Below are 24,159 nucleotides of genomic sequence, written 5' to 3'. Positions count from 1 at the left end.
AAGGAATCATCAAACCAGTCCAGTTTGCAGAATGGGCAGCACCAGTGCTATACATTGACCCATCGGGCTTCACAGTTCGGGGCTTTTAAACAAACAGAAACCACTTTTCGCAGCTGGATAAATACCCAATCCCTGGCATAGAGAACTTATTCACAAAGCTGACAGGAGGGTGCTGCCTTCACAAAGCTGGACATGAGCCATGTGTGCCTGTAGTTGCTTTTAGATGAGGATTCCCAGAAGTCGGCCACAATTAATACCCATAAGGGTTTGTACCAATATACAAGACTGCCTTTTGGGGTATAAACAGCCTGTCCCATTTTTCAGCGGATGATGGAGAACATTTTACAAGGTCTACCCTAGGGTTGCCATTTACCTAGATGATGCGCTAATAAACAGGAAGACCAATAAAGGGTACTTAGAGAACATGGATATCGACCTTGCAAGTTTCTCCAAAGCAGGCAGACACTTTAGAAGGAAAGGAATGTGCATTCCAGGCACCCTAAGTGACCTTCATGGGCTACAGAGTTGACAAGATGGGATTGCATCCATTCAAAGATAAAGTGAGGGTGATCGAAGGTGCCCAGCTCTCCCACATGATATGGAGCTTAAGTCTTTCCTTGGATTGGTGAATTATTACAGGAAGTTCATATGTAACCTGGCCTCCAACCTGGCACCCTTACATCTGCTCATGACAAAGGGTTCACTGAAACACCAGATCTCTGACAAGGATGACATTTTATCATGGGAAGCAGAATGATTGTCCTAAGTAAACGTTGCAGACAGCTACTTGCAGAACTCCACCAGAGCCACCCAGGGGTGTCCAAAATAAAAATGTTGGCGAGAAGTTATGTCTGGTGATCAGGATTGGTTGCAGACTTAGCTGCTTTGGGGGAGGGAGGTCAGTGCCCAGAGTACCAATAAGGACCCCACATTCATGGAAATAGCCGGGTAAACCCTGGACTTACATGTCGAATGTTCCCACCCTTTCACAGGTTCAACGTTCTTTGGAATTGTGATTCCCACGTGCACAGAGTTCATTCGTCAAACACGGGAACAACAATATAAAAGCTATGAGTATCTTTTTTAATACACGGCCTCCAGGAAGTGGAGCCACAGACCACAGGCTATCATTCACCAGCCAGGAATTCAAATATTTCCTAAAGTCAAATGGCATCCAGCATAGAAGAAATGTTTTGAACCATTCATCGTTCAATGGTCTAGCAGAAAGAGCAATCCAAGCTTTGAAAGGCAGACTTAAAGAAACAGTCTGCAGTTTCACTAAATGCCAAACTGTTCGGAGTCCTATGTGATTATTTGACCTCATGCAACTACAGGGATAGCTCCAGCAGTTTGCTAAGGGGGAGAAGACTCCACCAGGTTAAAGTCTGATCTTCCCAGACACTGGGGTGGGAGGGGGAGTGAAACTACATAAGGGAACACCAGGAATCACACTCCGCTATGTGAGAGAGGCAGTTTAATGCAAGGGGACAAAGTTTGTTGCTGAAATCATGGAAATGGCTGTGCATAGGTAAGTGGCATGGTCCTAAACAAGCATGTGAACCACATGAAAACTGCAAACTTGCAAACGGGGGTATAGGCGAAACATACCAGGCCCCTCAGTACAGCCAGTAAGCCTGTCAGAACCTGGGGGTTCTCTCCCTCCTTCTAGCGTCAAAGAAACATCTGAGGATGAGATGGAAATGGAGAAAGTCGCCATCTCAATCCGTTTACCACCTGACGAAGAGAGTGAATTTTTTCCGAGACACTCTGGGCACAAGAGGTAGCCTACGATCTGGTACCGTCCATATCCGAGGCCGTGTTGGAAGAAATGGACACAGTGTGAAAATGCTTCAGGTGAAGCTACAAGGGAAAAGAACAGGTCTCTGTCCCCAGACTTAGAGGATAAGGGACGTAGTGACTGTAACAAGGTCAGCCAGGTGGACTGCATCAAATAGGAATTCCCTGAGTGGGGCTGTTAACCTGGTCCAATCAGAGGGGGAGAGTCCAGCTGAAAGATATACACAGGAATATCTCCACTAATGCTCTCGATACCTTTAGGGAGAGGTGGGAACCCTGGGGGCTGGAGTGCTTTATTTCCCTCTCCAATTCTATTTTGATTTGATCCCTACCCACCACCCCCTCCCCTTCACATTTTCTTTCACACAAGCATTGTTCCTGTCAGGCTGGTGTTTTCACTGAATCCCTGCACAACACACACAAAAGTGCTAAAATAAAAACAATATAGAAACAGGAGCGTCAGAAGTTCTGTTCACTCTGAGGAAACCGGACCAGCCTCAAGTACTCTGCATGTGTAAATAAAGGGTGACTTGTTGACAAGATACTGGCCTCTGTGGAGTTAGTTCAGGTGACATATCTCATTATGTAAAGAAGGCCCTGTTGGCTTCCTTGCCCTTTTGCTCTGAAGGGCAGTTTATAATACAAGATATCAGGAGTATTGTAGATAGCACACCCAGCCAATGTCATATGTTTTGCCGAATGGGCCATTAAAATCGCTTCTGATGTTTGAACCGCAAAATACTTTTTAACCTTATGCTGCTGATTGTGATTCCTAATCCTCCTTCCACTTCTGTTCAGCAATGGCAAATCAGTGACAACTGAAATCCTGAGCATAACCTATATTACAAGCACTGAAAATAAGCAAATATGTTCCAGAATAAAACATCATAACAAGATAAAGTTAACTTTTGATCATTTTACATATTCAATACTTTTGATTGGTAATTGCTTCCTGCCTTCAAAATTGCTCATTTTCATTTTAAATTACTCTTTGCTCATTAATTGTTTTCATAACTGTTCGCTCAATGGCGTCGTGACTATCTTCATTTAAAAACAAAATCAGCAATCCAAAGAGTTTTACATTGCCTATAACTAATATAAGCTTTGAACTTCTGCAAAGTGTTGAAACTGTTGCTAAGGAGCAACATCTGACACTATCTGGGGATGGTTTCTGAAGAGAGGGTCTCTGACCAATTTACAGGTTTCCAATGAAGAGAGCAGATCTCCATGATGGAGATTTCCCTCACCAATCTGTTCACTGAAGTGATAATACACCTCAAGAGAAGATGCGATTTGAATCCAGATTTCCTGGTTCAAAGGTAGGGATACTACCACTACACCATTAAAGCTTCCAGATAAGTGAGTCATAGAGTCACAAAGCACATAAACAGATCCTTCAGTCCAACGAATCCACGCTGACCATGTTCCCAACTGGACCAGTCCTACCTGCCTGCGCTTTGCCCATATTCTTCCAAACCATTCCTATTCATGAACTTATCCAAATGACTTTTAAACGTAACTGTACCTGCATTCACCACTTTCTCTGGCAGCTCATTCTGCACTTTAACTTACTCTGTGTAAAACAATGTTGCCCCTCATGCCCCCTTTTTAAATCTTTCTTCTCTCACCTTAAAAATATGCTCCCTAGTTTTGAACTCCCACACTCTTGGGAAAAGATCCTTGTCATTCACCTTATTGATACCCCTCATTATTTTATAAACCTCAATAAGCTCACACTTTGCTCCAGTTAAAAAAGTCCCAGCCTTTCTGGTCTATTTTTATATCTCTATCCCTCCAGCCACAGCAACATCCTGGTAAATCTTTTCTGAACCTTCTCCATATAATCTTCCCTAAAACAGGGCTACCAAAACTGTACACAGCATTCCAGAAGAGACCTCACCCATGTGCTGTACAACCTTAACATAATATCCCAACTCCTACACTCAAAGGTCTGAGCAATGAAGGCAAGAATGCTAAACACCTTTGTCAGTGATGTCATCCACCTCCCTTGATTTAGAGAGAGCATTCAACATTGACCCACATGTTAGACTGAGGCATAAGATGTGTGCCCGAGGGACAGATGGCAAAATGTTATATATGACTGTTGCATACAACTGAAAGGTATCAGAGTGGCAAGTAATTACCACTATAGACCTAAAGGGAACATTTTGGTGGCTGCTGCTTCTTCTAAGGTATCTAACTTATCTCAAGGACAGAACATTGTCCAAGGTATCTCATTTTCTAACTGGTATCAAACTAGGTCAATGCTCAATAAAGTAACTTGATCCCTGATAATCCAAAGGGATCTAGGCAAGTAAAAAACAATGAGCAAAATTCAATGCAGATTAGTGAAAAGTCTCTGATGGATTAAATGAGAACATAAGTGTACATTAAATCATTAAAACATTCAGTAAAAATGTGTTTGAGTTTATCACAATGAGAGTTCTGAAGGTTTTGGCAGAAATATTATCATTATCATTGATTAAGAATTCGCAAGTGCTTAAGAAGACCAATCTAGCTGTAAAGCAACATCAATTAAAATATGATCAAATTCAATGTTACATGTGAAAAGGAGATACACATTAGCTCTAAAGATTCTAGGTTTCAGAAAAGTTAACTTTAATTGGATGATACAGAAACTGTCCACTGCAATTTGGTGAAAACTTCTCAGCAAAAGGTATGACAAAGGTTACCAATCTCCATGGGTTTACTCACTGCCATCTTAGAATATTCTGGGGCTTTTTCCAGCAGCCTCAACACAAGTCACAACAAGCTCAACTTCTAGGAAATCTTATCAGGGCTTGGCGGGTAAAATTACCAAGACTTCCTGGGAACAATTTTGGATGCTTCCTCTAAATATGCAGAAAAACTGGGCAGAAGATATGCCAAAGTCATACATGTCTTCCACTTCAGCAACAATGAACTTGGCCAGAACCCAGGTTAATTTAGGTTCTTTTTTTCCCCAAAATTCAGACCTCACACATGCTGTCTGGTTGCTTTTTGTACTTTTCAGTATCTGAAACTGGGTGACTTGCTGTGATGTTGTGTGTTCAAATTTGCCATATAATACTAAGGATTTTTAGAGCATTTTAAAAGTTCACTTCTAACACTCAATTGTATACAACATCATCTCAAAATATACACAGTTGGCATTTACTTGATAGCTTTCTTTCCTGAGCAGAGGATAAGGCTCTCATTTGTTGTTGCCTTTTTGCTTCAGCATACATATCATCCTGGATAAAGAACAAAACAACAAGTAACTAAATCTTCACATAAATTCAAAAAGATTGAGTGTTATTTTCATTTTGTAAACTCAGAAGAATTGTAAACTGCAAGGCAGTTAGTAATGAACCTCAAAAGAGCACAGCCAAACTGCTGGAGTGAGCAGATAGGTGGCAGATGAGGAGAGTAAGATGATGCACTTTTGTAGGAACAATTTTGAGAGTCAATAATAAAGGGAATTACTCTGAAGAGAGTAGAGGATCAGAGAAATCAGGGTGTTTTCATGCACAAAACATTAAAATTTGGCAGAACAGTTTGAGCTTTATTAATAGGGCCTGAGGAGACAAAACCAAGAGGTTACATTTGAACTTACTGAAGACAAAATTTCGACCTCTGGTGGAGTACTGCACCCTAAACCCAACCCTAATCTCACTGAGGGAAGACGCAGAAGCTTTGGAGACATTATAATTATAGAAAGGTTTATGAGAATGGTTCCAGGAATGAAGATAGATTGGAGAATTGAACAATAATGCTATCATTGGAGGAGAGAAAACTGAAAGGAGATGTCAAAATACTCAAATTGAGAGGAGTCTGAAAGAACTAAATAGGGGAGAAAAAAAAGTTGCCACTCATGTAAGAATTGAGAACTAGAGGCCACAGATTTAATATAATAAGTAAAAGAGGCAAAAATGTGATGCAAGAAGATACTTTTTCATTCAATGAATTGTTCGAGGCGAGACTGCCTGGGTGGAGAGGGCAGTGTAGATAGTTTCAGCCAAGTTATTCAACAGGGAATTAAGATAGCTTTTTAAAAAATAAACAACATACAAAGGTTACAAGGAGAAGTAGGAGAATGGCAAAAAGTGAAATGTTCATTTGTAGAGCCAGAGCAGATGTAATTGGCGAATGGCCTCAACCTGCACCGTGACAGTTCTGAGACTTTCTCCACTTGTGAAGTAATCTGGCGGGATGGATTCTGGACTCCTGCAAGTCCCATCCAACTTCATTTTATTGACTGTGCTGTCCCATTCTAACTATCCTCTTGGTGAATCTACATTTCAAGGTCTAAATTAGCCTCATGTCCTTTTTGTAAAGTGGAACCCAAGAATTCTCACAGTACTCCAGATTTAACCTACAACTAAGTACAGATTTGAACAAAATTATAATGGATTATTTACTCTTGTACGCAAACACCCATTTATAAAAATATATGATTGACCTTTGTTATGAGATTACTTACCTGTTGAACCAATTTGGACCCTGATTTGACATCTTTAGCTTATTTGAATTAGACATATCTCTACTCGTCTTATTTACAGAATTGTTACCACACTATCCTTCACCTTAAGAAGCCTTTGCCATTTCTACACATACTTCACTAACCTAGATTTTTATTTTTTCACTCAAGGTCTAGGGACATCACTCGCAAAGCCAATATCAATTCCCTATCTCTTTTATCCTCAAGATGGTGATGATCATCTGCATTGTCAATTCGTTGCTATCAGAGTGCTGCAGGTAATATCAATTTGCTCTCAGATAGAGTTCATGGAGTTTGCTCCAAAGGCAATAAAGATGCTAAAATTTATTTCCAAATTAGCATGGTGTGCAACTTGGAAGAGTGGTTGGCAGTGGAAGCGCTCTCATGTGCCTGCTGACCTTGTTCTTTGAAGTAGTAGAGGTCACAGAATTGGGAGGTACCACCAAAGGGGCCTTGGAAGGATACAGCAGTGCAGTGATGGAAGGAGTGATGGAAGGACTAGGCTGCCAGCCAAGCATGATGCTTTGGACTGGATAGTATTGATCTTTATAAGCATAACTGGAGCAGCACTGATCCTGGCAAATGTAGAAAAGTCAGTCACACTCCTAACTTGTGGATAGATGTTCGGCAGTCACTGAGGTGAGACAGTCTGCTCTTGCAGCCACAATATTTATGTGGCTGGTCTGGTTTGATTTATCAATAGTGACACCCACAAGATTGATGACAGGGGATGTGATTATGGTAATGCTTTGAGATCCAAAGCTTAGCAGCTGTATTGTTGGGAGACTGGCTTTTCTTCGCTTGAAGATTGTTTGAAAAAAAAAAATCTGCTTCATGCTTTCCAAATTCTGCATTGGTACCAACCTTTGAGATTGTGCTCCTTGTGGACATCCAAAAATACCAGGAGCAATATAAATTTGACAGCGTTGACCTCTGCATTATTGCACTTCTCCACTCAGTACAACATCCAATTAACCAGATTGTTGTCTCTTGTTGGAGATGGACTTGGCCCGGCACTTGTGTGCTGCAATTGTTTCCACTCTCAGTCCAAACGAAATGTTGTCCAGGTCTTTCTGCGTTTGGAGATGGACTGCTTCAGCATCTGAGAAAGCTTGACAGGTGCTGAACATTAAGCAACCATCAATGAAAATTCCCCACTGCTGTACTTATAAGTCACAATGAAGATCTTTCATGAAGATTATTGGACTCCAAATTTCCAAGGATAGATTGTTTTCTGTCCATCAATTAGCTTTCATGTAAATTATTAATGCACAACCACATTATTGTTACCCAGCTTCAGAAAGACTTTGCGTCTGATTCCTTCCAAGAATCCACATCTGAGGAATATCTTTCATGTGTAAAAATAATCATTGTTAAAAAGGAAATCTGAATTAAAATGTGTCAAATACCAGTGTCCTTGATTAAACCATGCACTTCCAAATGATCACTAATTTTTATCTCAAATTGCAGATTCTAAGAACTCCTTCAATAACCAGGCTACAATTAATCAGACTAGACCTCATTTCCTTCTTAAAGCTACTAGTATATCAACTATTCTCTATTGTCTCAGCACAATGTGCACATCTAAGCATCTACTCAGATCTAACATACATGACTGAACCTAACTATTTTTATTTTTGTTTGCATCATCTGTTGTAAAACCTTAGTTGATGTTTAATTCTTGAAACTCAGATCTGAATGCCCTACTTCATTTATACCTTAATGGGAAAGTTTCACACTTTGGACATAAAAGATGTGCTTGAAAATAATCCTGAAAACAATGAGACTGATATGTGAACACACAAATAAACTGAATTTCAGTGACTGCATTGCAAGAGGGGAAAAAAATGGATTTGTAACAGCAATTGTTAACCCATTTCCTCTCAGTCTCCCTCTCTCAACCTGTACAACTCAGTGATAAAGTAAATTGGATAAGCACTTGTTCATGAGAATTCAACGGACAGCTATACTACTTATTTGTTACTGCTGAACATATAAAAATATTGATTAGACAACCATGGTTTCAGGTTAAAACCAAACATCTCAAGAACACTCCAAGGACTTTTAAACTGCATATTCTTTTATGTCCCATTTTCTAAAATTTGTTGTGTATGTGTTTGATGTCCCATCTTTATTACTTTTCTCAAGCTCAGCAAGTAATAAGATTGTTCTTCTTTACACTTAAGAAAGCTTTGTAATTGGCTCGACTTTGATTCTGGCAAACTAGTAAACTACATTTTTATTGGATTGAAGAGTAGTTATATTGTGAAAAGAACTTAAAAGTTTCATTGTGGCCAACCAAGTGGGTTAAAAAGGGGAAAGGTAAGCTCCTCATGTAGCTAATAACAACGCTATAAAATGGAACAAAATAATTTATTTAATGGCTATGGTATGACAAATGAATCCATACCTTTTGCATGGACAAGATGAAAACTATACCCATATTTAGAAAGCTTGAACATGATTTTGCTATATTCATGCTCCATTTAGCCATTAAAAAGTTGCATAACGTTCTGATGAATTTACACCATCCCCTGTTAATGGGGAACTAATCTGTTCTCTTATTGTGCCCAATGTCATGGGGTAAAAGAGCCACATCAAATTGTTGTACCAACAATCAATAACATAATTGACCTCTTGGAAGCAAAGGCATTTATAAATTTGAGAGAAAGAGACTGAGAAAAAGTGATAAGTACATTTTGAAAGCATACCACTTCAAAATGGTGCTTAATATACAACATGCATTCCTTAAAGCATCCCTTTAAAACAATGAGGCCAGATATGTGAATACATAAATGAACTGTATTATTCCAGATTGCACAGTGGACTATCTTCTTTGTGTAATATTTCCTAATTTCATAAGCTCCAGTATTTAGATAAAAAGTACACATTATAAACACTTACTCAAAAATATATTTATGCTTTCAAACTTACGTCATTTTTCTGATTTCTGATTTATTTTTGATCTTACCAGTTCTTTGAGGCACAATGAAAGAGGCTTTCCTGTATGCATTGCATTAGTTATCCACTTATTCTCATTTAAGTACTCGTGAATGTAGTAGTATCCATTCTGTTTCTTTGACTGTTCAGCTGAAGGAGCCTGAGATTTCTTCGCCTGCATTGCAAAAGCAGTTTTAGAATGGTGAAGTTTAAGTTATTTCTGGCAAGACAAAAGTTTGTGAGTACTTGTCTGCCCATGAGTATTCACTCTTTGATAAAATGACCTCCACGTACCAAAATTGACTCAATGAAGACCCATTTCCTAGGCTTTGTTAAACCCATTCTTAAAGTAGATACGATGAGGTACAGAATAGGCTAGTGCAGTACCAATGGCCTTTGCCAAGGTTAACATGAGTGAAATGTAAAAGTTAAATCATAAGGTTCCTCATGTTAGGCTATTGCACAAAATACGGAGTTTTGGGATTGAGAGTGATTTAGCAGTTTGAATCAGAAATTGGCTAGCTGAAAGAAGACAGAGGGTGGTGGTTGATGGGAAATGTTCATTCTGGAGTTCAGTTACTAGTGGTGTACTGTAAGGATCAGTTTTGGGTCCACTGCTGTTTATCATTTTTATAAATGACCTGGATGAGGGCATAGAAGGATGGGTTAGTAAATTTGCGGATGACACTAAGGTCAGTGGAGCTATGGATAATGCCGAAGGATGTTGCAGGTTACAGAGTGACATAGATAAGCTGCAGAGCTGGGCTGAGGGGTGGCAAATGAAGTTTAATGTGAAAAAGTGTGAGTGATTCACTTTGGAAGGCGCAACAGGAATACTGGGCTAATGGTAAAATTCTTGGATGTGTGAATGAGCAGAGAGATTTCGATGTCCATGTACATAGATTCCTGAAAGTTGCCACCCAGACTGATAGGGTTATTAAGAAGGCATACAGTGTGTTAACCTTTATTGGTAGAGGAATTGAGTTTCACGGCCATGCGGTCATGTCACAGTTGTACAAAACTTTGGTGCGGCTGCACCTGGAGTATTGTGTACAGTTCTGGTCACTGTATTATAGGAAGGATGTGCAAGCTTTGGAAAGGGTTCAGAGGGTATTTACTAGGATGTTGCCTGTTATGGAGGGAAGGTCTTATGAGTATGGCTGAGGGACTTGAGGCTGTTTTTGTTAAAGAGAAGGTTGAGAGTTGACTTAATTGAGACATATAAGATAATCAGAGGGTTAGATAGGGTGGACAGTGAGAGCCTTTTTCCTCAAATGATGATGGCTAGCATAAGGGGACATAGCTTTAAATTGAGGAGTGATCTATATAGGAAAGATGTCAGAGGTAGTTTCTTTACTCAGAGAGTAGCAGGAGCATGGAACGCACTGCCTGCAACAGTAGTAAACTCGCCATTTAAATGGTCATTGGATAATCATATGGAGGAAAATGGAATAGTGTAGGGTAGATGAGCTTCAGATTGGTTCCACAGGTCGGCACAACATTGAGGAGCGAAGGGCCTGTACTGCACTATAATTCGATGTTCTATGATTAAAAGACACAGACAAGCCAACACACAAATTATGAATACCCCAAACAGGCCTTTAGAGATGTTCTGAATCCAAGATGACTGGCCTCCAACAACCATAACAATCTTCCCTGTGCGAGTATAACTCCTAGCATCAGAGTCTTTTCTTCTGATAACCATGGACTCTAATTTTACCAGTGCTCCTTGATGCCACGCACAGTCAAGGGAAGTCACTATCATCTCAACCCTGGAGTTTGACACCTATGTCCATGCTTGCACCAAGTTTGTCATGAGGTCAGGAACTGGGTGACCCTGGCAGAAGCTAATTGGAGCGTTGGTGAACCGGTTAGTGTAAAACAAGTGTCGCTTCATAGGACCGTCGATGACTCCTTCCATTACTTTACTAATCGATTGTCAAGGTTTCTAGCATCTGCAGTCCTCACTTTTGCCAAGGTTGTAATTGGCTGAATTGGATTTGTCTTGCTTTGTGTTTACAGGATCTACTCGGGCGATTTTCCACATTGTTGGTAGATGTTAATGTTGATGCTGCTTAGTAAAAAAAAACTCACTTTAATCACAGCAGACAGCCAGAAATATGGGTGGTGGTTTACGATGACAGGCAGGTAGTAAACTATGTGATCTCAAACCTGCCTTGTAAACTTCAGCTATTTCTGAGTGGCAATGATTCCTGGCACAGGAAGGAATGCAGTTAATATTGAGTTGTTGGAGATGTGTGACATCATTCAGATTCCCATAAGATCTTAATTCAGACAAAAGAATAATAAAGGAATCATTATCGGGGAGAGAACAGTGCTCAAACAACAAATAAGAAATGAAAATGTTAGCTGGGTATTGATTTTTATAAGTAACTCCTTCGCATAGCATCTATTTTGCACTTGATATTTCATTACTGTTCTCACCTGTTCTGCTTTTATATCCACAATCTTTTGAATTGTTTTGTCTTCAAACTTTTTTTCCATAATTTTCTGTTGTAGCAGGAAAGGAAAGTCTGGTTAGATTTGCATCTTTTCATTCAGGCAAACTGATTGGTTATAGCAGTTCAAAGCCTATTCTACTTGAATTAGTGATGCTTAGGATGTGATCAAATAGAGATTTCAAGATAAGGAGAGGTTAAGATAGGGGAACTAATTCATCTGGCAAGTAAGCAAAGGTCATAGATTTAAATGATTAGCAAAAGAGATCAATAAGGAGAATTTTCATCCCCCTTAGGGGATCTGAAGTGCTACTTGAAAAGGAGATGAAAGGTGATTCATGAATAATTTTAATAGGGAATATGGAAAGGTAATTGAAGTCAAAGAACTTACAAGGTTCCAATCAAAGAGTACGGGCTGTGGAGAGCAGCAGGATTGCTGTCTCAAAAAGTCAACCCAGGAAAGATGGGGATTCTATGCTGTCGTGATCAATTCCCAGAAAACATTTACCTTTAATTGTTGCTGCTGTTCAGTAGTGATGTATGGTGCAAACAGATCTTGGTTATCCATAACAACAGCTCCCAAATCACGATATGGTCTGCAAAAGCAGAAGAAACATTGGAAAAGTTTGCGTTATCTCCTCAGATACCCAGGATGTATTTACTTACATGTATAGGAGTGCCAATAATTAGGAAAACAAATTGATCATGTTACCCTCCTAATAATGGCATGATCTAACAGAAGGTATTTGTTTAACTATCACTTAGCAACTGAAGGCTGAAAGTGAAGTTAAGCATCTGTACAGACTTGATATTTTTACTGGGTGGCATTTGGGGCGGCACAGTGGCTCAGTGGTTAGCACGGTTACCTCACAGCACCAGGGACCCAGGTTCAATTCCTGCCTCGGGCAACTGTCTGTGTGGAGTTTGCACATTCTCCCTGTGTCTGCGTGGGTGTGCTCCAGTTTCCTCCCACAGTCCAAAGATGTGCAGGTCAGGTGAATTGGCCATGCTAAATTGCCCGTAGTGTCAGGTGCATTAGTCAGGGGTAAATGTAGGGGAATGGGTCCGAGTGGGTTGCTCTGCGGAGGGTCGGTATGGACTTGTTGGGCTGAAGGGCCTGTTTCCACACTGTAGGGAATCTAAGATGAGGGGTGATTTTCTAACGAGTGGTGATTTTCATTCCAACATTCTGCCATAGTCCAAATGGCAGGACATGAAGACAGATTTCTACAAAACATTCGTGAATCCTGCATTATTCTGAATACACAACAACAGGAATTTAAACTTATAAAGGGCCCTCATCTCAAAGTATTCATTGTGGGCCTAATGGAGAAGAAAATGCCAGGGAATTAAAGGGAAGGTATTTTTGAGGTAACTAAAATGAATGGGTATATTTCGTTATAATAGGCAAGCAGGAGACAAATGATATGTCAGGAAAAGAATAATTTGAATAGATATTAAAGGGAAAAAGTCACAGGAAGTAAGCAAAACTATACATGGAACATACTTCCTAACTTTGAAGCCACCTGGTGTTATTGTTCATGGCTTAACGTGATAAAATGGCTATTTGGGAGTTTCTTCTTAAACTGACAATCGAAGGAAGTTTAAACTGATGCAGCAATCAACCTAACTTGCACATCTTCAGCCTGTGTGAGGAAACTGGAGCACCAGGACAAAGCCCACACAGACACAGGGAGCATGTGTAAACCCCACACAGTCAGCTGCTCAAGACTGGAAGTGAACCCAGGCCCCTGGTGCTGTGAGGCATCAACGCTAACCCCTGAGCCACTGTGCTACCCAGGTTGTCATTGGACTGCAAATCTTTCCAAGGCTCAGGAATGAGATAGGACATGACTAGTAGAATTGCAAAATTGGATGAGACCAAATGATGAAGGGATAGAGTAGTGGCAAAAGAAGCCATACAAAATTAGAATAAGGGGCTGCAACGACAATTGAGATGCATTCCACTGAAAGGAAAGTTTAGGTGAGAGCACTAAACTGATAGCTTTCTCTTGGTGATGTTTGTGTCCATGTCATTCCTTTTAAGAGAAATAAATTTGATGATCGAGCCACTACTTAATGCACCAGGGTCACACGTGGAGAGATAAAAAAACCTTATAGATCTTTTGATAAGACTATATGGGAGTTGGGAATGCATTGGACCATTAGATAAATACATTTAATAGTTCATCATTTAATAACTTTGACACAGAATTTTTAAAAATACATCAAGACAATTACTTTGCAATAGATGTAAATAAACCACAGTGTAGAATGTCCTGTCTTCTTTCATACTTCTTTTTCAATGCTGCTTCAACAGATGAATCTGTCTCACCTTTGAACTGAACAAAGCTCTTACCTATAACAAGGAAAAGCTTAAGTTTAATTGTGTTCCATTTATTTACACACCCATTCTAGTTTGCCTGACTTCTACTTACATATTCCTTTGCATAATTAAGTTTTGCTTAAATAATTCAGATAAACTAAACTGCCTGACAAAAACGAAGACTAGAGTGATGTTTCATGTGCCACTTCTACCTGGGTACTACACAGAGGTCACCCTTCAGCCACACTTCCTACCATGACCCGAACTCATCTGTGTTTCCATAGAAACATAAATGATCGAAGTAGGAGTCGGCCATTCAACATCTCCAGCTTGCTCCACTATTAAGGATGACCCTTTAGCCAGAAGAGATACGTTTATCTCATTCTTGAAGATGCAAAATGTTTTGGCCTCAACAACTTTCTGTGGTAGTGGATTCCACAGGCTCACCTCTCTCTGGGTGAAGAGATTTCTGATTCCTAAAAGATTTTCTCCTTATTTTTAAGCTATGATATGTGGTTCTCAACTTCCTTACCATCAGGAACATCATTCTTGCATCTAACCTGTCAGAATTGAATTAGTTTCTCCTGTCATCCTGATTCGCCACATCATAGAATCCCTACAGTTTGGAAGCTGGCCATTTGGCCCAGTCAGGCTCTCCAAAGAGCAACCTACGCAGACCCACCCCCCCTACCCATGCGCTTCTCATGGCTAATCCACTTGGCCTGCACATTATGGACATGGCTGATCCACCAAAGCTGGATTGTGGGGGGAAACCGGAGCACCCAGAGGAAATCCACGCAGACATGGGAAGAATGTCCACACAGATAGTTACCCGAGGCTGGGATCGAACCTGGGTCCATAGTGCTGAAAGGCAGCTGTGCTAACCACTGAGCCATGGTGCTGTATGTTACCCATATGACATTCCGGGCACAAACCAATGTCCTAGCCTGGCTCCTTGCTTCAAAATAGCAGTGGGAGTATAGGCATGACAAACTGTCTGGAATCTTCTCCTGCAACCAGAAGTAAATGTTTGCATTCACTATCCAAATGTTTCCAACAATGCACCCTGCTGCTCAAGAAATAGCAAAAAACCGACAAGTCAAAAGTAAAAAGATGCAAAGTAAAAGTTCAAGAAGTTTTTTTAAATATATGAAACAACCCTCACAACTCCCACTCAATCCAACCTCACCAAACCCCCCATCTAATTATTTGATGGCCCTGCATTCATTGATTTTCTCATGATTGTGGGTAAAACAGAGGTGGGAGGAAACAAAAACCACATTCATTATTTGGCTGTCTGTTACCTGTGCCACTATTGTTGTTGGCACTGGAAATTCCCAGACAAAAGTAAATGGGGGTTACAATTGGTATTTAGGTCTCTAGCAATTTATTATTTCCTTTACATTTACAAAACAAGCATTGCCCGCAGGCACACTGGACAGGATTGTTTGCAATATGTTTCTCTAAATGTGCCTCTTCATTATTTGATAGTGCTTAATCTTTCACAAGGCAACTTAAAAAATAAATTAGTCAACGCATAAGCACATAAGTTATATTAACGACTTTAGTAGGGTTTTTGGAATGCTTTTTCACTGTTACCATACATGTGCCATAGAATTAATTTATATTATCAATGTGCTAAACCAAATGTGCTCCTTTTAAAGTATTTATCACAATAAGCCTCCTACACCAAGAGGCAAGCAAGCTTCTTTTTCTGCAAAAATGATGACTCAACACTTTTTAACATCCATGACAAAGGGTTTGATCCATCTAAAGGCAGAGGACACCCAGACTAGTTAAATCATATGGATGCCAAACTTACATAGACTTCAGAGTGGAAGTAGAATGGGGAAGGGGTGTTTTTTTAAGATTAGATTCCCTACAGTGTGGAAACAGGCCTCTTGGCCGAACAAGACCATACTGACCCTCCAAAGAGTAACCCACCCAGACCCATTCCCCTCCATTTACCGTTGATTAATGTATCTAACACTATGGCAATTTAGCATGGCCAATTCACCTGACCTGCACATCTTTGGATTGTGGGAGGAAATCAGAGCACCCAAGAGGAAAGCCACGCAGACATGGGAGAATGTGCAAACTCCACACTGACAGGTGGGAATTAAACCAGATCCCTGGCACTGTGAGGCGGCAGTGCTAATCACTGAGCCACCATGCTGCCCTGTGTTTCAACAGGTAAGATCCCACTGTACTAAGCTTCCCATCCATTATTCTGCCTGTAATAACCTCTAGTTGAAAATGAGGAGGGGTGATAAGCAAGGTACATATTTATGTATGCTTATCAAGAAGTTGGTAGGTGCACTATGTCACCATTCAAATTAAGCAGCTTTCATATAACACATTTTTCTTCACTTGGACTAGCAATAGTGGGTTCAAAGGTACACCAAGCATCCACTCCAACACCCACATTATAAAACAGCAGAGACAATTTAAAATTCAAATATTATTGCCTTAGTGCAAATCATCAAAACACATTTGATTATTGTGCTTACCATGGTCTATTGAAAATCTGGGCACTTCAACAAGTTAAAATTAGAATTTTGATCATTAGTCTTCGGCAATGTGCCACAGCATCTTCTCACCAACTTACCCGCACCAAATCCAAGTACCCTTTTTTCCACCATCCAATAGGGACAGGGGTCACTTTATTTTTTGACTGAAACTGACACAAGATGTTTAAAGGTTGCTATCTCAGGACTGGATTCAGCTGAAAATCTCCACAGAAAATTTAGGGTTGTGAAACGCCATATACTTATCAAAGTATGACTGTAAAATCGATCAGTTGTTAAAGCAAAATTCATAATGGGCTTACATTAAATATTGATTAATGGGTGAATAAGGAGGTGGAACTGGCTGAATTGTTTATTCTTTCACAGAATGAGGGAGTCATGGTCAAGACCAGCATTTTGTTCAGATTAGAGCGGTGCTGGAAAAGCACAGCAGGTCAGGCAGCATTCAAGGAGCAGGAAAATCGACGTTTTGGGCATTCATTGGCATTTTGTTGCCCATCCTTAATTACCCTTCCTCTTGACTTGTAGTTCAATCACATTGCTGTGGGATATATGGAATCCAGATCCAGTAAGGATGGCCAATGTACTTCCTTAAATGACATTAGTGAACGAGATGATTTTTTTTTTAACAACAATCATCCCCAGTTTCATGGCCACAGCTGGACCCAGATTAATTGACCTCTATCAGCTTCCAGGATGGGATTTGATTTTATGGCCACAGACCATTAACCTGGACCTGTGGGTTACTGCACCATAGTCATTTCCAAGTTCAAAGCTGCTAACATTATTTTGTTCCATTAAAAAGAAAGTAGATTTTTTATGTATCTTTTTTTTGATTAGATTAGATTACATTACAGTGTGGAAACAGGCCCTTCGGCCCAACAAGTCCACACCGACCCGCCAAAGTGCAACCCACCCATACCCCTATATTTACCCATTACCTAACTCTACGGACAATTTAACATGGTCAATTCACCTAACCTGCACATCTTTGGGATTGTGGGAGGAAACCGGAGCACCCGGAGGAAACCCACGCAGACACGGGGAGAATGTGCAAACTCCACACAGTCAGTCGCCTGAGGCGGGAAATGAACCCGGGTCTCAGGCGCTGTGAGGCAGCAGTGCTAACCACTGTGCCACCGTACATTTTCTAAATACAAACCATCGTGTGCTTTTGCGATGAAGCATTGCTTTACAAAGTTGAAAAGTTGAAGGTCCTTTTCTCTCAAAATTTGCTCTGGAACAACTGGTCTCCTAAATAAATCCATCATTTTGGAAGTCGAATGTCTTGCTTTGCAAAGTATCTGCAACTTTAAAAAAAAGTCATGTGATTTCCCAATATAAGAAAAACAAAATTTACCAAGGAATGAAAGAGCAATCGACTTATGACATTAATTCTTTAACATCTACAATTTCTCATAACAGCTACAAAATATAGAGTCGCAGAGCACAGAAACACACCCTTCGGTCCAATTCATTCATACCGACCAAGTTTCCCAAAACGTATCACTCTAAACCTTTCCTATTCTTGTACTGAACCAAATGTCCTTTAAATGTTGTGATGTACCTGCATCTACCACTTCCTCCATTCCACATATGAACCACACTCGATGTGAAAAGTTGTCCCTCAGGTCCCTTTTAAATCTTTCTCCTCTCAGCTTAAAAATAAGCCTCCTCACGTTGAACTTACCTACCTTTGGGAAAGAACCATTGCTACTCACCTTATTTATGCCCCTCATCATTTAAAAAACCTCTTTAAGGTCACCCTTCAACCTTCAACGCTCCAATGAAAAAAGTCCCTGCCTATCCTTATTACTTGAATCCTTCAGTCCTGGCAACAACCTAGTAAATCTTTTCTGAACCCTCTCCAGTTTAATAATATCTTTCCTATAGTAGGGCAACCAATATTATAGAACCTCTCTAATTTTTTACAAAATTTCAATCTCCGTTTATATAATGCAACAGAAACTAACTCCTCAAGTGATTGGTATTCTGTGAAGACAGACAAAATCATCTGTCCATTCTAAAGTATGTAGTGTCTTAATTTCAGCCTCACGTTTGTCTCTTTGAGTTCTAATTCCAGGGTAGCTTCTTTCACAGAATGAAGCCTAATTTCACATTGATCTTGACCAGTTGTAGCCCAAAGAAGAGAACAGAGATTTGTCATAGGGTTTAGTGCATTTTTTTAAAAAACTGCTGCCCTGACTGCATTCAACTTTTCCATAAATTATGACCTAAACAAGACACTTCAAACATCATTGTCGTCTTTCTGGAAGTTCAGGATTTCTGCTGTGCATCCAGCTGGTCACTTTGGAATGTTTCATGTCTGACAAATGTTATCCAAACGTTGTCACAATTGATTGTTGGCTGCAGTAAAAGATTAAGCAGCAGCCACATCAATTGAAATGGATTATTTGTGCACAAATTACACCCATAGAAAAGATGTGCTGACAATGTGTGCGTGCATTTAGTCATAAGACGCTGATTCTGGGAACCTGCAAACAGTAATTAACAGTCAGTGTGGGAGTGGAACGCTCTGGAGGGGAATCAGGGATAGGGTGGGAAGATTCCATGATTAGATTATTGGAGGGTGGGGAGAGGAAGAATTTACTAGAGAAGGAATACCCTGGATATCCTTGTCAGTTGAGCAGGAATGACAGAATCGATCAACATTGTTGACTTTTCCATGTAAAACTGCAGATTAGGTCCTGATGACTGGATCCAATCTATATCAAAAATACAACCCTGCTTCCATTCCTGCTCCAAAGAATAGATTAATACTTGTACAAAATGGATCTCATTATTTTAACTGTGCCATCCTGCAAGGTCTCCTCCAAAGTTTACAATCAGGCTTTTTAAGTTTGTCTACTCTTTCTTACCACTCTCCATCTATATTTAATCATTTTTGATTCACTATGCAATTTGACCAAAGCTGTATCTTCTGATCTGAACTGGCCATCACTTCTCCTTCCACCACAAGCAGCTGCATTGTAGTCAGAAGTATTTCCTGGCTGCAAGTCCTCTGAGTGAAGCCTAAAATTACTGAAAACTGAAGTTAAAGGCTCAGTAATCATTCAAATCTGTGCACCACTATCAATGGTGTACTCCCAAACTTTCAGTTTGGCTATTTCTAATGTTTTTCCCTTTACCCACCCTATTAAAAATAAAAGTTTGCCTCTATAAAAGTAGTTGCTATTTTTCAATTGTTCGTTAAGTACTTTTAAACAATTCTCAGAGATCCAATAAGGCACACTTAAGAAGGTTTCAAGAATATGTACTTCCAGTGGACTACTTTTGCTGCTGGGAATGCATTTTAGAAATGATGGCCACACACTCCAGAATTAAAATAAAGAATATATAATTAGGACATGCCTGTGATCTATTAATATAGTCACAGAGTATTCAAGGCTCCATACCAGCAGCATCCATCTATAAAATCAAGTCTTCCTTTATCGTTAGATTATCTGTCACTGTCCTTTTTGTTCAATACTGCAGCTGGCTGGAAATAGTTATTTGGAACATAGTCTACTGCATGATACCCTGCTATTTTCCAATGCCATTAATAGTAAAGAAAGAATATTTATAATGTTGGTAATACCATCTTAAGTTAGTGCAAAAACAGAACATCTTAGATCTGGGAATCAATTATGCAGGCACAAATGGGAAGATCCTATTGATGCACAATTCTGGTCTCCCTCCTATCGGAAAGATGTTGTGAAACTTGAAAGGGTTCAGCAAAGTTTTCCAGGATGTTGCCAGGGTTGGAGGGTTTGAGAGAGAGACTGAATAGGCAGGGGCTGTTTTCCCTGAAGTGTCAGAGGCTGAGGTTTGACCTTATAGAGTTTTATAAAATCATAAGAGGCATGAATAAGGTAAATAGACAAAGTCTTTTCCCTGGGGAGGGTGAGTCCAGAACTAGAGGGTGTAGGTTTAAGATCAGAGATGAAAGATATAACAAGGGCAACTTTTTCCACGTAGAGGGTGGTGCGTGTATGGACTGAGCTGCAAGAGGAAGTGGTGGAGGCTGCTACAATTACAACATTGAAAAGGCACCTGGGTGGGTATATGAATAGGAAAATTTAGAGGGATATGGGCCAAATGCTGGCAAATGGGACTAGATTAATTTAGGGTATCTGGTCGGCATGGACAAGTTGGACTGAAGGGTCTGTTTCTGTGCTGTACATCTCCATGACTCAATGACCTTAAAAACAATTGATACCATTAAGGGAAGAAAGCAAAGAAGGTTAAGCGCTCTCTTTTTCTATTTTCTAAGTGAACACATTTAAAAAAAAGCAATGCGGTCTGTTGGGTTGCAAATGCTTTCTAAAACTATTTATGAATATCAAAGTTCATGGCAGTTCCAGAAACAATTTCTTAAAAGTTTGGAATGTCCCATTTGGAACTCCAACAAATTAGTTTCATGGAGTTGTACAACACGAAAACAGACCCTTCAGTCCAATTCTAAATTAATCTAGTCTCATTTGCCAGCATTTGGCCTAAATCCCTCTGAATCCTTCCTATTCCTATACCTATCCAGATGCCATTTAAATGTTGTGATTGTACCCGCCTCGGTCACTTCCCCCGAAAGCTCATTCCATACACGCACTACCCTCTGAATGAAACCATTGGCCCTTAGGTCCCTTTTATATCTTTCCCCTCTCAGCTGAAAACTATGCCCTCTAGTTTTAGACTCCCCTACCCTGGGTCAAAGACCTTGTCAATTTATCCTATCCCTGCCCCTCAGCATCCAATGCTCCAGGGAAAATAGCCGCAGCCTATTCAGCTTCTCCCTATAGCTCAAACCTTGAACATGGAGATCCTCAGGGTCTGTTATAACAGTCTGTCCATGTTTAAAACCAGCTACAAATTTAATGTTTCCTAGTACTGGCCCGAAACTATGCTGGATTTTATGAAAAGCCAAGAAGTCCCACAAAAGAAGGACTCAAACCCTTAGAGGCAAGCATGGTCACTCAGGGTGGTATTTTATAGGTGACGGCCAGTTAAGATGGCACTACCAGAATCACCATGCAATGGAGGATGTTCAGCCACCTGCTAGAGCAGCAGGCCAAAGCAGGAGGCCAGCAGTTTGGCAGTGCCACCTTCAGAGGTGGCCATTGCAAAAGCTGCAGCATGAAGCAAAGGGTCTCTCAATTCGCTTTAACCATGCTGGGGCCAGGCAGGCAAGTCTTGCATTCAGCAGTGGTGTTACCACAGGAAGCAGCTATTGTAGCCAGCGAGACCTTCCATGAAGCAGACATTAAGGGGTCTGCCTACTCTCCCTTCAAGGATGTCAGTGTTTGCCTTGCACTCTCTATATGATCCAGCAGCAGCTCCTCCCAGCATGGGCAAAATGCCACCAGAGATAGCACGTAACCCTTCACTGGGGACAAATGCCTCAACTGGCCTCTTGGAGGGCAGTTATGCTGCTGCAGTTACTACTGCTAATAAGATGCCAGACAGCAGAAGATATCAGGCTACCCATGCCACCTTCCAGCAGTTTTATCATCCACACATCTCCAGAGGTCCGGTAACATCGTAGAATCCCTGCAGTGTAGAAGCTGGCCATTCAGCCCACAATAAACCTCTGAAGAACATCCCATTCAGACCCACCCATGGCTAATGCACTAAGTCTTCATATTCCTGGACACTACTGACAATTTAGTATGGCCAATCCACCCTTACTGTGGGAGCAAACCAAGCAGACACTGGGAGAACGTGCAAATGCTACACAGCCAATGACCTCTAAGAGTGAAATTGAACCTGGGTCCCTGGCATTGTGAGGCTGCCGTGCTAACCACTTAGCCACCAAGCTACCACATAATCCAGCCTTCAATTCTGCTGTTCTCCACAGATGCTAACTACCTACTGAGTATTTCCAGCTTTTTAAAAATTGACATGGTCTATGGGAGTGTCTTGCATCCTCTGATCCAACAAGCCAACCTACCATGTAGAGTAAAACACGTTCTTCTGGCTTACTCTTCAACTCACATAGATCCAGCCCACAACACCATGATCTCCAGCATGGATAGGGCAAGGAAGGACTTCCCACATCTATCCCAGCTGGGATAGGGATCAGACCCACCCTGCCTGCACCATCTTGTTAACTGAACCAACCAGGTTTCCATCCCCAAACAGTTCACATTGCTGTGGGAACATATACTTTCAAATGTACTTTGTAGCCTGGAGCTGCGAATGATGATAGAATTAAAGAAGAATCATAGAATTCCTACAGCAGATAGAGGCCTTTTGGCTCAAAGATTCTGCATCAACCCATCGAACAGCATTCCACCAGGCCCACCACCTCACATTTGCTATGGCTCATCCACCCAGCCTTCACATCTCTGGACACTACAGCACAATTTAGCATGGCCAATCCACCTAATCTGCATACCTTTTAGACTGTGGGAGGAAACCAGAGCACCCAGCAGAAACCCACACAGACACAGGGAGAATGTGCAGACACAACACAGTCAGTTCCCGAGGTGACAATCAAACTAGGGTCCTTGATGCTGTGAGGCAGTAGTACTAACCACTGTGCCTCCCTGAAGGTAGACGCCTCAATTCTGATTGCATTGCAGAGCGGACCAAGAACCTCTCCCACTCTTATCAGCTGCTATTGGTCTATGTTGGAAGGATTTACAAATCAGTTCTGGATCTAACTGGCCAGATTACCAAAGCAGTTCCTTGGCCATCAAGTCCTGGAATGGGGCTTGAATCCAGACCTTTCTGCTCAGACCAGGACTCAACTCACTGTGCCACATGACCTGAAAATCTCAAGGCTCCACAAAAGCAACTGGCACTGATCAGCAGCAGACTGGGTCTACCCTCATCTTCATCTTTGTGCCCATTTTCTGGTATCTAGTAAGCAACCGTTAGAACAATACTTTCAAACGCCATTAATATTTTCCAGATTAAAAGTCGATTTGGTTCTCCCCACCTCCCCTTGAGCCACAAGCAAAGGCATACATACCTGAGAGTGGGAAAATCACATTGGAAAGTAAACAAAGACGTTACACAATGTGCTCGAACCGTTAACTCCACGCGTCCGGAATGTTAGTAGACGCGTTTTATGAATGCATCCCTGTGGACCGCCTGGCTTAATAGCCTGCAGAAGTGACCGGTCGACAAAGCAGATTAATCTGCATCAGCTATGACGCTGTTCACAACAATGTACCAGCCCAGTGTGACCTGAGTCACACACTCTGGTCATCAGCCCCTACTCAGGCTAGTCTCCAGGTCTTGGCAGTTAGCCTGCGGGTAATTAGACTGAAGGGCATTTCTGTAGTGAGCGTGACTGACATCCACACCTTTTAGTCAATGGTACTGCAAGGATGTTACCCTTGACCTGATAACGCTATCCATTTATATTTATTGAAGTAGTTTATAAGTTGACCCAAATCCGATATAAATTCTAGTCTGTGTAGTTTCATCTTGAAAATTAGATTTTTTCTTCCTGTGACGGTTGACAACAGAAATTCTTATCATTAACTTCTTCAAATGAACTGTGTCGTGAATTGGAGACAGTTAGTTATTCAGTTTTTTTTAATGCCATGCATTTTTATGACGGAAACTGCTAATAGTAATTTGAATATTTACTTGGTCAACTCTACCTCAGTTTGGTATCTTTTT

At 40.8% G+C, this 24,159-nt stretch overlaps 1 protein-coding gene across 1 annotated transcript in view; it reads right to left on the bottom strand.

Annotated features, from left to right (window-relative positions):
• The window catches only part of LOC122564417, an 84,329-nt gene extending 60,703 nt beyond the window's left edge, over positions 1 to 23,626 (bottom strand). Inside the window, exons 1-7 of the mRNA XM_043719253.1 lie at positions 23,501 to 23,626; positions 17,693 to 17,840; positions 13,918 to 14,035; positions 12,185 to 12,272; positions 11,663 to 11,728; positions 9,249 to 9,392; positions 4,955 to 5,030 (exon numbers count right to left, since the gene is read on the bottom strand). Coding sequence (XP_043575188.1) covers positions 4,955 to 5,030; positions 9,249 to 9,392; positions 11,663 to 11,728; positions 12,185 to 12,272; positions 13,918 to 14,035; positions 17,693 to 17,801 — 601 coding nt within the window. The 5' untranslated portion in view covers positions 17,802 to 17,840; positions 23,501 to 23,626. The remainder of the gene's footprint in view (positions 1 to 4,954; positions 5,031 to 9,248; positions 9,393 to 11,662; positions 11,729 to 12,184; positions 12,273 to 13,917; positions 14,036 to 17,692; positions 17,841 to 23,500) is intronic.
• Between the last annotated feature and the right edge of the window lie 533 nt (positions 23,627 to 24,159).

The sequence above is a fragment of the Chiloscyllium plagiosum genome, chromosome 29, assembly GCF_004010195.1.
Source record: "Chiloscyllium plagiosum isolate BGI_BamShark_2017 chromosome 29, ASM401019v2, whole genome shotgun sequence".
In the NCBI taxonomy this organism is placed as follows: Eukaryota; Metazoa; Chordata; class Chondrichthyes; order Orectolobiformes; family Hemiscylliidae; genus Chiloscyllium; species Chiloscyllium plagiosum.
The sequence above is the reverse complement of the archived record's forward strand: the minus strand, read 5'-3'. Positions and strand labels throughout refer to the sequence as shown.